Source organism: Ranitomeya imitator, chromosome 2 (assembly GCF_032444005.1).
Source record: "Ranitomeya imitator isolate aRanImi1 chromosome 2, aRanImi1.pri, whole genome shotgun sequence".
NCBI classification, from domain to species: domain Eukaryota; kingdom Metazoa; phylum Chordata; class Amphibia; order Anura; family Dendrobatidae; genus Ranitomeya; species Ranitomeya imitator.
The window spans coordinates 131,497,575-131,511,019 of record NC_091283.1 but is presented as its reverse complement, the minus strand read 5'-3'; the positions used below and the strand labels follow the sequence as shown (position 1 = coordinate 131,511,019).

General features: G+C 46.9%; 1 protein-coding gene across 1 annotated transcript in view; it reads left to right on the top strand.

Moving 5' to 3' along the window:
* Positions 1 to 13,445, top strand: part of ATRX (ATRX chromatin remodeler) — a 246,932-nt gene that overhangs the window by 209,349 nt on the left and 24,138 nt on the right. The window contains exons 27-28 of the mRNA XM_069747241.1: positions 811 to 967; positions 3,158 to 3,270. Coding sequence (XP_069603342.1) covers positions 811 to 967; positions 3,158 to 3,270 — 270 coding nt within the window. The remainder of the gene's footprint in view (positions 1 to 810; positions 968 to 3,157; positions 3,271 to 13,445) is intronic.

Here is a 13,445-nt window from a genome sequence, read left to right as displayed (position 1 = left end):
CTTACCTCAGCACTCCTGGTATTGCTAGTATTAGATCAGATAGACATGGTGGACAGCAGTGTGAGCAGCCTCTCCTTACCTCAGCACTCCTGGTATTGCTAGTATTAGATCAGATAGACAGGGTGGACAGCAGTGTGAGCAGCCTCTCCTTACCTCAGCACTCCTGGTATTGCTAGTATTAGATCAGATAGACAGGGTGGACAGCAGTGTGAGCAGCCTCTCCTTACCTCAGCACTCCTGGTATTGCTAGTATTAGATCAGATAGACAGGGTGGACAGCAGTGTGAGCAGTCTCTCCTTACCTCATCACTCCTGGTATCTGCAGGATTTGATCAGATAGACAGGGTGGACAGCAGTGTGAGCAGCCTCTCCTTACCTCAGCACTCCTGGTATTGCTAGTATTAGATTAGATAGGCACGGTGGACAGTAGTGTGAGCAGCCTCTCTTTACCTCATTACTCCTGGTATCTGCAGGATTTGATCAGATACAGGGTGGATGGACAGCAGTGTGAGCAGTCTCCTTAATTCATCACTCCTGGTATCTGCAGGATTTGATCAGATAGGCATGGTGGACATGAGTGAGAGCAGCCTCTTCTTACTGCAGCCTCCCTTGTATTTAATTAGAATATCCACTCGCAGCACGTCATTATAACAAGATAGCAGCCATATTACTTCTATAGTGATTAGTTTCCTATACATAATGAGGTTGATCTACGAATTGAGTATTTAAGAACTTATTTATAACTTTTCTTTTTGTTGTTCATCTTGTTGTAAGAGCAGAGATTTGTCATTTTTGTTTTTCTCTTTTTCAGCCGTTAGTAAAACCACATCTTCCACTCCAGGGAGCCCATCCCCTGACTGGTACAAAGATTTTGTAACTGATGCTGATGCAGAGATTATAGAACACTCTGGAAAAATATTCCTTTTGTTTGAAATTCTTCGTATGGCAGAGGAACTTGGTGATAAAGTGTAGGTTGCATTTTCTTTGTTTGTGTTCATTTCTTCATTCGACTAGTTAACGTATATTTGGGCTTGTATATATCTAGTTTGCTTTAGAATAGGTCAAAAGTCAGTACATTTTGTATTTTGTTTAGTGATGTGTTTTTTTTTAATGAGGGTTTTTCTTTTCTTTCTGTATATTTCAGTAGACATTTTAATTTGCCTTGAAATTTAATTTTTTTTTTAAAAATGATTTCAAAGAAAATTCCTGGTATTTATACAGATTATTTTGAAGCGGTTTTAGAAAGGATCTATTAACAGTTGTCAGTTCAGTGCACGTTCCCACCTGCTTGTTTTCAATCGTTCTTCCCCATTTCTTTGGCTTTTTAAAGCCAGATCTGTTAATCAAGGAACAGGGAATCGGAGGGAAGCTGCACAAAACTGCTCAGTGACACAAAGTTCACGCTGCTTCTGTAGTTGGTCTGAACAGTTTTTTGTTTGTTTTTTTTTACATTCTTTTACGAGGACATGCCACCATTGCCATCATGTCTATTTTTCTAAATACAGTCATGCATCCTGAAATATCAAGAAATGTATTAGTTTGACTTCTGCATCATTCCATACCATTTCTTTACCTCCAGTTATTAGCAACACACTTTTTTGGTGTAAAGTTTGATGAATATTCTACTATGAATTTGCATCAAATTGGTGACTTGTCACTTTTTGTTTTCTTGGTATATTTCTATTGAAATCAATAGGAATCTTTTTCAAATAATATTTGAATTTTTTTATTTTTTTTCGTTTTATTTTGGAGAAGAATCTACTCCAAGATCCAAGTAAAAAAAAACAACCTGTGACTAACTAAAACTCTTTAGAGAAAATACTCCAGAATTATTTCACAGGAAATACAAATAATTACTTCAAAAAACTTCTGCAAGGCTGGTTTTAATGATAGTTTTCTGAGCCTTAGGCTGGGTTCACACTGCCTTATAGTCGTCCGTTAGACGGACTATGTTACACCTCAGCATAACGCGGTGTAACGTAGTCCGTTAACACCGCCATTAATTCCTATGTCGGACGCATCGCTAGCGCACGCCCACAATGGGTGTGCGCTAGCGATGTGCCGTCATTGAGAGATGGACCCTGGGACGCGGACTGCAGCATTTTCAGGTCCGTCACTGCTAGCGCAGATAGAGTATCTGCTAGCTCTATCTGCGCTAGCGCGCTGACATATCGGCACTTGCGTTAACAGCAGCCCGTTACCGCATGTGTTAAATGGGCTGCTGTTAACGCAATGTGAACCTAGCCTTAGTGAGGACCTTTCACAGCTTTTGACCTTCTAAACTATGCATTGGTGCACATAGTAGCAGGATTGTAGATAACTCTTTTGTGGAGATACAATAGGTCTGCCATCCTCAGCTGCTCCCGTGATCCCCCTCACTCTGATGCTGCTGTATGCCTCCTCTTCCAGTGCTTTAATAACAGGAAGTGCTAGGAGGGAGTGTGCGCACAATACAGTATCGCGTGATCACGCTGGCTAGTACGTCCTGGTAGAAGGAGGTGGACAGCAGCATCAGAGTGAGGAGCGTGTCGGAGCAGCTGAAGACAGCAGACCTATTACATGTAAGTATTACTGTTAATGCAGTTAGGGAGGCATTATCAGTGTGAACACGACAGTCGCACAGGTTTGACATTTTCTGTGGTAATGGTGTTTATTTTGGTTAACTGTGGGCATCTACTTTTTCATCCTGATGCCGCTGACTTTTTATGGTTGGACACAGTCATTGGGATGAAAGCACGCACCCACTCAACGGAAAGCAATTAAACTCAGTAGAAGAAGAAAAAAATTGACGCTAGTGATTTTGTAACGAACTCTAAACATTTTTATCTTCATGTGCAGGAATGTACAGTTTATAAGGTCAAAAGTTGTGAAACGTCCACTTTAAGCTGCCACACGCAAGAGATTTTAGATATTCAGAAAGGTAGATTTTAGACCATTTTTTCATTCTTGCCTGACTTAATAAATCTGCTTCCCATCAATTAAAAGGCAATAGCAGGCAACATATAAGGACAAAGATTGATTTATCATTTGACAAGTCGTTCAGAAAAAAGCCATCTGAAATGCCTTATGTCCCCTTCTGGGAGTTTGTGTTCTAGGATGAAACAAATTCTAATTTATTTGTGTCAAATGCTGCAATGTTTCTTGTGCTATTTCTTCAGTTTAGTTTTCAGTCAGTCTCTCATATCCTTGGATCTGATTGAAGATTTCCTAGAAATAGCAAGTGTAGATCGATCATCAGAAGAAGCCGAATCCAAACCAGTTATATACAAAGGTATGTAGTAACCAGAAATAAGGGGTTCTGCCAATCTACAAAAGTCATTTGGCCAGCCTTTTTACTTAGGCCGACAAATGAAAGGGGTCCGTCCCCATACAGTATCATGTTGTCTGAAGCCCCTCCACTATTTACTCCGTATAATGTGCTGGGATACTGATGTGTTCTATGTTTGTCAGCTAAAGGTACCGTTACACTAAACGATTTACCAACGATCACGACCAGCGATACGACCTGGCCGTGATCGTTGGTAAGTCGTTGTGTGGTCGCTGGAGAGCTGTCACACAGCTGTCCAGCAACCAACGATGCTGAAGTCCCCGGGTAACCAGGGTAAACATCGGGTTACTAAGCGCAGGGCCACGCTTAGTAACCCGATGTTTACCCTGGTTACCAGTGAAGACATCACTGAATCGGCGTCACACACGCCGATTCAGCGATGTCAGCGGGTGATCCAGTGACGAAATAAAGTTCTGGCCTTCTAGCTCCGACCAGCGATGTCACAGCAGGATCCTGATTGCTAGTGCGTGTTAAACACAACGAGATCGCTATCCAGGACGCTGCAACGTCACGGATCGTTATCGTTATTGTTCAAAGGTTGCTCAGTGTAAAGGTTCCTTTAGAAAAAAATCTCATTGCCTAATGAACAAGTGTTTTGCTCATTTGTTGGATAATTGCAGTCATGTTTACACTGGTAGGTAATCAGGAATGAGTATTTATCTACCATTGTAAGTACACCATATGTAGCTTAACCTGTTTTTTGTATTCTAAGGATTTGTAATAATCTGAAAAGTGAATCTATCACATTGTTAATGTAGCATAATCCTCATAAAGAAACTGTTTAGAAAGAAAAGATTTGGTACAACTTGTTGCATTCATTTATATCCCTGGTTTTTGTGTCCTTTTCTGTCAACTGCGTGGTCCTACTGAGTAACTGACATTTGCATCTGTATCCACATTTATACAGGGAAGACTGTCCGTCACTGATTAGCACCGCCCACTTGACTGAAAAGCCCACAATAAGCAGGGATATAATGAGTAAAGCAAGGGTTATACTGAATAATTTCTCACTAAATTATGTATCCAATCTGCTGAGCACCTCCCGCTCTATGCCAGGCTTCCTGCTAAGATTGCATTTTCAATGTGACAGGTTGACATTAATGAAAAAGCGATTTAATCTGCCCCATAGGTCTGATATGCTGCAGCCACTCAAGATCTCCTGTTTAGTGATTTTTCTTCCCTAACCACACTGTATTGTTTGCTTACCTATAAAAAGTTATAATTTCAGCCTTCCATAGTTTTAGGAATTGTTTTCTTTCAGAGAAAATATATTAGCTTAAACTTGTTCATATTTAGGAAACAATGGCTGTAATTTCTAGTCACAGCATGCAGTGATAAATGGACATAAAACATTGTGGACGTTGTAGCTGTAGTTTTCTAGCAGTCAGCTGTTTAGTTTTCGCATGCTATAGGTTCATGTGTTTTGGTTTTTTTTTTGTTTTGTTTGTGTCTTATATCTGGTAAAAACAACCTATAATTATTAGTCTAATTAGGCACACGCAGCTGGTCCACATTTGTGTGCAAAAAAATAATTAGACCTTGAAGGCAATTGCACTGGCTACAGTTTGCAAATTGTGTTGAGAAAGCGCTATCTCCTAATTGAAAGCACATCTTCTGTTGGGGAAGTTGTTGCTTTTTTAAATTTTCTATTTAAATGAAAAACCCCTTTGACAGGTAATAATGACATGGTTAGCATCGCCAGCATTTTGGCCCAGATTCATTAATTCAGTCTTAAAGAACGGGTCCGCTGGTGTATGATGTGCCTAAATCATTAAAGAGTAATCGTGATTTTAACTTTTGTTTCCTAAATCGATTGTATGCATGAAAATAAGAAACTTTGTAATAGGTCTTATCAGAGAAAGCTCCTTTTTTCTCCTCCTGGACTGATCATTCTAAATTCCAGCGTGAAATCTGTATTCAGTGAAGACAGATTGTTACTTCACTTAGATAGGAGATGAGAACTGCTTACAGACAAGATTCTGTGTAGATGGGAGTGGGTGAGGCTCTGCCTCCAGCTCCCCTGTCCTCCTCCCTGCTATCTTAAAAATAAGATTCTGTCTCACTAATGTAGTAATCTGTCTTCACTGAATACATATTTTACCCATGTATGGGGAGCTGAGAAAATAAATACTCCATCCTGGATGAGAAAGAAGCATATTTCTCTGATAGGATATATTACAAAGTTACTTATTTTCAAGTGTTTTATTGATTCGTGAAATAAAAATTGAAACAATTGTTACTCTTTAACCCCTTCCCAACGTGCGCCATACATATACTGCTCTGTGGGAGGTGCGTTCCCACAAAGAGCAGTATATCTACGGCGGCACAATTGCGTGGCCTCACGTTAAGTGCCTCGGCGATCTCGTGCGGGTGTCAGATGTATGTGACAGCTGACCTAGCACCGGTCGCAGGCATTTAATCACTCTGATGCTGCTGTCAGTAGTGAAAGTGGCATAGAGAAGCATCGCACAGGGAGGAGGCTCCCTGCGCGCTTCCATCAAGACATCGCGATCGCGTCACGATGTCCTGATGGTCTCCATGGAGACCCCCGGTACTCAGATGGCGGCGGGGTCCTCCAGGGAAGTTGGCTTGCGAGGGCCTTCTGAGAGCAGGCGCCGGCTTGCCTCCTTCCCTGCCTGTCGGATCCTGATCTGATGCTCTGCTGTGCAAAGTGTCAGATCAGCGATCTGACATTATATAGTGATGTTCCATACTGGGACAACGTAAAAAAGTTTTAAAAAAAATTACAAAGTGTACAAATACTTTTTTAAAAATCACTAAATATAGAAAAAATATTTTTCCTTTCCAATAATTGTATTTATGTAAATAAGAAAAAAAACAATACAAGTACACATATTTCTCTATCGCCTTTCATTGGGGGACACAGGAACCATGGGTGTATGCTGCTGCCACTAGGAGGCTGACACTATGCAAATAAAAAGTTAGCTCCTCCTCTGCAGTGTACACCCTACCGACAGGAAGTAGGATCTTCAGTTTAGCTTAGTGTCAGTAGGAGGTGGACACGGGTCTTTCATTAGACCCTTATCTACCTCAATGTGCGTCGTTCCTTTTCAGGTTTTCCGGAGGGATACAGGGTGAGCAGTCACACCTGTACTCCCACAATGCGGACTATGAGTACGGCGTGTACTGCCACCCCGTATCCTCATAGATCCCTCTCCAGGACCAAGATCCTAGCACACAAGCGTGCTGAGAAGTCCGGTCCTGGCTCCGTCCCCCACCCACTCGCCCACCAGAGCCTGTCGGTTGGAGGAGACGAGGACGTCCATCACAGCTCCGTGGACGTCTCAATCCCCTCAGGTTAGTAACTGCGTGGGATGTCTAAGGTGAGTATTTCCCCTAAATCTCCAGATCTTCCCCCCTTACTTTCTCGCTGTGTGGGGGAGTAGTAGTCCCTAGATGCGCTGCTCTATCCTCTATGGCGGCGCTGATCTCATTTTAAAAGGAATCCCAGGGGCAGCAAGACGTGCAGTAGCTCTGCACTACAGGTTATCCCCTTCTTCGGGGCCGCAGTGTCCTCCCTGCGGTCGCGCTGCGGCTGCAATGTCACTTTTCTGGCGGCGTCGGCACCGCTCCCCCCGGCGGCCGCCCTGCAGGCTTCGGCGCCGCAATCCTCTTTCCGGCGGCGCCGGCCTCTAATTTAGGTCCCGGCTTCTGCCGGGGCCTACTTCGGCGCCGCCTTCCGACCTCCCTGCGGCCCTGGCAGGCTGCCGCGCTGCTCTGCGGCACATTGTTCCGGGGCCGCGATCTCTTTTTCCGGCGGCGCCGGCCTCTAATTTAGGTCCCGGCTTCAGCCGGGGCCTACTTCGGCGCCGCCTTCCGACTATTCCGTCCTCCCTGCGGCCCTGGCAGGCTACCGCGCTGCTCTGCGGCACATTGTTCCGGGGCGCGATCTTTTTCCAGCGGCGCCGGCCTCTAATTTAGGTCCCGGCTTCCGCCGGGGCCTACTTCCGGTACCGCGCTCCTCAACTTCCGCTTTCTTCGGGCGGGCTTTCTCCCGCCCGACAAACTGTGCCCTGCAATCTCTGCCCACCGGTGTCATCTGGGCGGACTCCGCCCCTTCCTCCACGTCGCAGCTGAGCACAGGGCAGGAGATTTCACACGCGCATTTTCACTGAGAGCGTTCATTTCTGGGGGCACAGCACATCTTCTGCGCGGATTACAACCAGAGGCCGCAGGGCAGCAGCTCCATCTTTCTGTTCCACTGCTGTTCTTCAGGCCTGCAGCAAGTTCCGAACAAGAGTGCCCCAGATATGTCTACCTGTTCTCCTAGGGGCTATCGTTCCTGAGGAGCATCTTCCAAGCCGTGCAGCCTTCCATCTGGACACCGCAGCGCCTGCCGTGAGTACCTCTGCACCGCAGTTTGACTCAAACCCCAGCTCCCCCCCCCCCCCAATCCTCTGTCTCAGGGGCCGGAGTCACTTTTTCCTGTGTCTTAGTGAAACACTTTCAGGGTTCGCCTTGCAACCGCAAGCCTCTCTCAGGCAGGCCTACAGCAACCCACTTTATGTTCCCTGCTGCTCCGCCTCAGAGCGAAGTCCCCACCCCAGGCTGGGCCTCCCCTCTGTCTCTATCAGTAGCGGATCTCACACGGGTGTCCCAGACCCTTGTGTCCATGCTCGATCTGTTGCCCCTGCAGACTTCCGTAGTAGCCAGCGGGTCGCAAGAATCTCTGTCCGAGTCTTCCAATACAGGCCGCAAAAGATCCAGAAGGGAACGCCGGTCTGAGTTCTCTTCTCGGTCCATCTCGCCCCACGGTCCTTCTCTGTGGTCGAGTTTCCCCTTATCCTCCCCCTCTCGGAGGGCGAGGCTTTTTATGATGTACCTTCGGAGGATAATTTGGGGCCGGAGTCGGACCATATCATAACATGAGGGATATGGTTCAAAGCCTCATTGGAGCGTCCAATCTGACCTGTGGCATCTAAGATTCCTCTACGGAACCCGCAGATCAGGCGGTTTCGTTTAGACGGTCTAAACTACCTCCCAAGGGATTCGTTCCTCATCCTGAATCGAGGAGCTTCTGGCCAGAGAAAGGGAGAATTCGACCAGACGTTCTCAAAGAGACAAGCGTCTTGGAGTCTCATATCTCTTTCCTCCGGATCTCATCGCCAACCGGTATGAGAGGCGATGGAGAACGACCTCTCCCTCTGTGGATCCGCCGACTGCTAGACTTGCCACTAAGACAGTCCTCACGCTGTCCGGTGGGGCGACTCTGACAGATTCCATCGATAGAATCATGGAATTCTTCGTGAATTTCGGCATCATCCCTATGCCCGTCTTTCGCTTCCACTTTGGTTTCGAAGTCGGTATCCGAAAGGGCTAAAACAATTCCGTTGGGACATTCAAGCCGGAGCTCCACCAGACTGGCTGGCGGAAGCTGCCACCCAGATTACTCACGCAGGGGTATAATTTGTTCCCTGGACGTCGCGTCTTCTGCCGCTCAGACACCCAGTAATGTTGTTGCCAGCTGTCGCTCTGTTTGGCTCAAGAGCCATCAAAGTCCCTTACGAGCCTGCCCTTTTCAAGGATCACGTCCTTTTGGTTCCAAGCTGGACCAAATTATTAAGGACGCCACTGACGGCACCAGTTCTCTTCTTAGGCGGCAACTTCGGTCCTTTCGGCCTCTTTTTTTCGTCGTTTCGCGGCATCAGATTCCCTTTCGCAACAGAGGCCACAGGCACGTTAAGAGAAGAAGGTACTCTTCGACTCACTACTTCCTGGCGTTCCCGCTAGTCCTAAGGTGGATTCTCCAGGTCCAGGACTGGAAGTTCCACCTAGGCATGACCCACGACTAGACCCCAGCCCGTTTCTCAGGCTGGGCAGCCGTCTTCTGTTTCTAAGGGACGTCTGGGTCTCCTCAGTAGAGGACGCATGGGCCAGGGCACTTGTATCCTCTAGATACAAAATCTTCATTTCCGGCCCTGGGATCGTTTTCTTCAAATTCCAACCTCCAAGAGACCCCGCTCTAGTCCCGGGTCTCTTTACAGCCATTGTTTCCCTCATTAAATCCGGGGTAATCGTTCCCATCCCAGAACAGGAACAGTTCAACGTTTCACAGGCTTCTCTTCGAATCTTTTTGTACTGACAGAGGACGACAACGTTCGTCCCAGTCTGGATCTCGAATTGCTGAACAGGAAGTTTTGTCGGAGACCTTCAGGATGATATTCCCTCGTTCAGTAATCGCTTCCATGTAGGCTCAGGAATTTCGGTTTCAGGCGCCCGAAAGTCTATCCATCTTTCCCGACACTCTAGCCGTTGCGGGTGGCTCGCCAACAGGAAGAATTTCCGTCTTGTTCAGCGCCTCGTAGCTCCGGGCATATTCTTCGACGCTTGTCGGACCAGAGTCTTCTTTCCCAAAGACAGGATATCCCTCCTTTTGTCAGGAAGTTCGCTTGCTCCCCTCCTTTCCGATGGGCCTTAAAGGTCCTAAGGAGGTTGGTTGCAACATCGGAAGCAATTTTCCCTTCGCCCGTCTCATTCAAGACTTCTTCAGCAGGCTATGCTATCACAGGGGACAGGTCTGTCTTCTCCCTGCATCGTCCGATCCGGCTTTCTCCTGGGTCAGACGGTTCCTCGACTGGTGGCCGAGGTCACTTCTTTTATCCCACAGCAGATCCTTCACAGCATTTCCTTCCTTCCAGTTCCCTGGCAGGTGGTGACGACGGACGCCAGCCCGCTCGGCGGAGGCGCGGGGCTTTGTCACCTGTTCTTTTCAGGGTTGTAGGTCGGCGCAGGAGTCCTCTTTGCCGATCATTGTCCTCGAGTTCATCTTTCTGTCTTCCTTCACTGGGTAAGGATTCTCAGCAGCCTGCCAATTTGAATCTAGACAGACAATGACACAGCTGTGGCATATGTCTACCACCAGGGGTGGACTCGGCGTTCTCTGGCCTCGGCCGAGATTCCAGGATCCTCCTTTGGACAGAGGCAACGGTCCTGGGTAGCTCCGCAGTGCATGTCCCCGGTGTGGACATTTAGGCCGCCGACTTCCTCAGCCGCGAGGGCCTTGCGGCAGGGGAATGGTCCTTACTTCAGGAGGTTTCCTTTCATATTGCTCTTCGATGGGGGACTCCAGAGGTGGTCCTCATGGAGTCCCGATGGAACAGGAAGGTCCCTCGGGTCATCCCAAGGTCCCGCAATCCTCTCGCAGTGGTGTTGACACTCTGGCCATTACTTGGTCGCAGTTCATGCTCCCCTATCGGTTCCCTTGCTTTCCAAGCTGTCGAAAAGATCAAGGCGGGATAGGTGCCGGTCATTCTGATCGTCCCGGATTGGCCCAGGAGGTCTTGGTTTGCGGACATCGTCAATCTTCTCACGGACACCCCTGGTGCCTTCCAAACAGACCCGATCTGCTGTCTCAGGGTCCGATCTGCCACCCGAATTATCGGTCGCTCAGTTTAACGGCATGGCTGTGGACTCCACAGTTGTGAGAGCGTCTGGCCTTTCGGACCGGATGGGTCACACTATAATCCAGGCTAGGAAGCCTTCGTCTTCTTCCAGGATCTACTTTTCGTACCTGGAAGGCTTACTTTCGTTGATGCGAGTCCAACCGCTTGTCACTATGTCCTTTTCCCTGCCTTCCATGTGGTTTTCCTTCAGGCAGGACTGGATTTGGGCTTCGCTCTCAGTTCTCTAAAGGGCCAGGTTCCTGCGCTCTTCTTCCCTTTAAGAAGACGTTCTCTTCTCAGCCACAGGCTAAGACCTTCCTTCGAGGAGTAGCCCACGCTGTCCCTCCGTACAGGGCCTCTGTGGATTCATGGGCTTTAAAGGTTGTGCTGGTTGTTCTTAGGGGTTCCCCCTTTGAGCCTCTCAGGGAGTTTTCCCTGTCAGTTCTATCTCGGAAGGTGGCTCTCATCAGGGCCATCTCTTCGATCTGCCACGTTTTTGAGTTGGCGGCCATTTCTTGCCGACCTCCTTTCTCGATTTTTTTTTTTTTTTTTTTTTTTCCCACCAGGGCAAGGTGGTCCCAGGCCTCCGCCTTCCTCCCTTTTTTCCACCTCAACGAGGACATCGTTTCTACCTTTTGTCCAGCTCCGACTCACCCTCTGGAGCGATCGTTGAACAGTCCGGACCTCGTCAGGGCAGTGAGGATCTCCCTGGCTAGCACGGCCGCTTTCCGAAAGATGGATTCTCTTTTCGCCATCCCTGATGGCGTGCGTAGAGGCCTGCCGGCTTCCAAGGCGACTATTGCCTGCTCGATCAGAACGGCAATTTTGGAAGCTTACCGGGTCAAGAGCAGAGTGCCCCCTCCTGGGATTAAGGCTCACTCTACCCTACCCGGGCGGTCGGCGCTTCCAGTGCGGTACGTCACAAGGCTATCGCCGACTGCTTTGCAAAGCGGCAACCTGGTCTTCCATCCACACGTTTTGCCGAACTACAAGGTCCGTACCTATGCTTCGGCGGACGCCAGCCTGGGCAGAAGGATCCTGCAGGCGGCAGTGGTGAGTCCTCGGACCTGATGGAAGTCCGTTTTTTCCCACCCCAGGGACTGCTTTGGGACGTCCCATGGTTCCTGTGTCCCCCAATGAAAGGCGATAGAGAAAACAGGATTTTTGGTTGCTTACCGTAAAATCTGTTTCTCGGAGCCTTCATTGGGGGACACAGCACCCTCCCAAGTTGAACATTTCTGTTTACTGTATACGTTTGAGTTCTTTGAACACTCTTTGAGTGTTTGAATCTGTTAATTTGTGGAGCGCCGTGGAATTTGTTGGCGCTCTGTAGATAAAGTTTATTATTATTATATTATTATTCTTTCTCTTTTACACGTTGCTTCTCCTACTGCTTTCTCACTAACTGAAGATCCTACTTCCTGTCGGTAGGGTGTACACTGCAGAGGAGGAGCTAACTTTTTATTTGCATAGTGTCAGCCTCCTAGTGGCAGCAGCATACACCCATGGTTCCTGTGTCCCCCAATGAAGGCTCCGAGAAACAGATTTTACGGTAAGCAACCAAAAATCCTGTTTTGGTATCGCCGCATCCATAACGACCCGCTCTATAAAACTGTCCCTCTAATTAACCCCTTCAGTGCACATTGTAAAAAAAATAAAGCATCGTTTTTTGCCTAGTTTTTTTATCATACCTCCAAACAAAAAGTTCAATGATACGTGATAAAGACTGATGTAAATAAAAATGGTACCTCTGAAAACTTCATCATATCTCACAGAAAAACAAGCCGCCATACAGCTCAATCAGCAGAAAAATAAAAAAGTTATAGCTCTCAGAATAAAACGATGCAAAAATATTTTTTTTTATAATAGTATTTGTGTAAAAGCGCCAAAACATAAAAAAATATAAATGAGGTATTGCTGTAATTTTACTGACCCAAAGAATAAAGCTGTCTTGCCAATTTTACTACACACGGAACGGTATAGAAAAAACAAAAAGTAGTTCCTGAATTGCTGGTTTTTGTTCAATGTGTCTCCCAAAAATCAGAATAGAAAGCAATGAAAAAAATGTCATGTGCCCGAAAATGGAACCAATAGAAACGTCAGCTTGTCCCGCAAAAAACAAGCCCTCACATGACTGTCGGACGAAATATGAAAAAAATTATAGCTCTCAAAATATGGTGATACAAAAACTAGTTTTCGCAATGAAAAGCGTCTTTTAGAGTGTGACAGCAGCCAAACATAAAAACCCGATATAAATCTTGTATCGCTGTAATTGCACCGACCCTAGCAATAAAGTCGCCTAATCACTTATACCGCACGAGGAATGGTGTAAAAAATAAAACCAACTCTTCACCTACTGTTGCTTTTTTTTTTTTTTTTTTTTTCATTCTGCCTCCCAAAGATCGCAGTTAAAGCTTGGCGCACATTTATCCTGCACTATGTGCTGAGCGCTTACACCGGGGTTTCTGTGTAAATCTCTGAAATACGTGATTCAGACACAACCCCCCCGGCTGAGAATTCCCTATAATGAGGCAGATGGAGTCACTGTGAATACCATAGGACCTGTGATCTGGTGGTGTCCGTCTTTTTAGGATTGCACAGTTTTGTGCACTTCTGAAAAGGACACCGCTGAACAGAGGCCAGACGGAGTCCAGAGTAAATCTGCTGCCTCATTATAGTGAATGGATCCCTCAGGGGTTTCATCTAAATGTGATG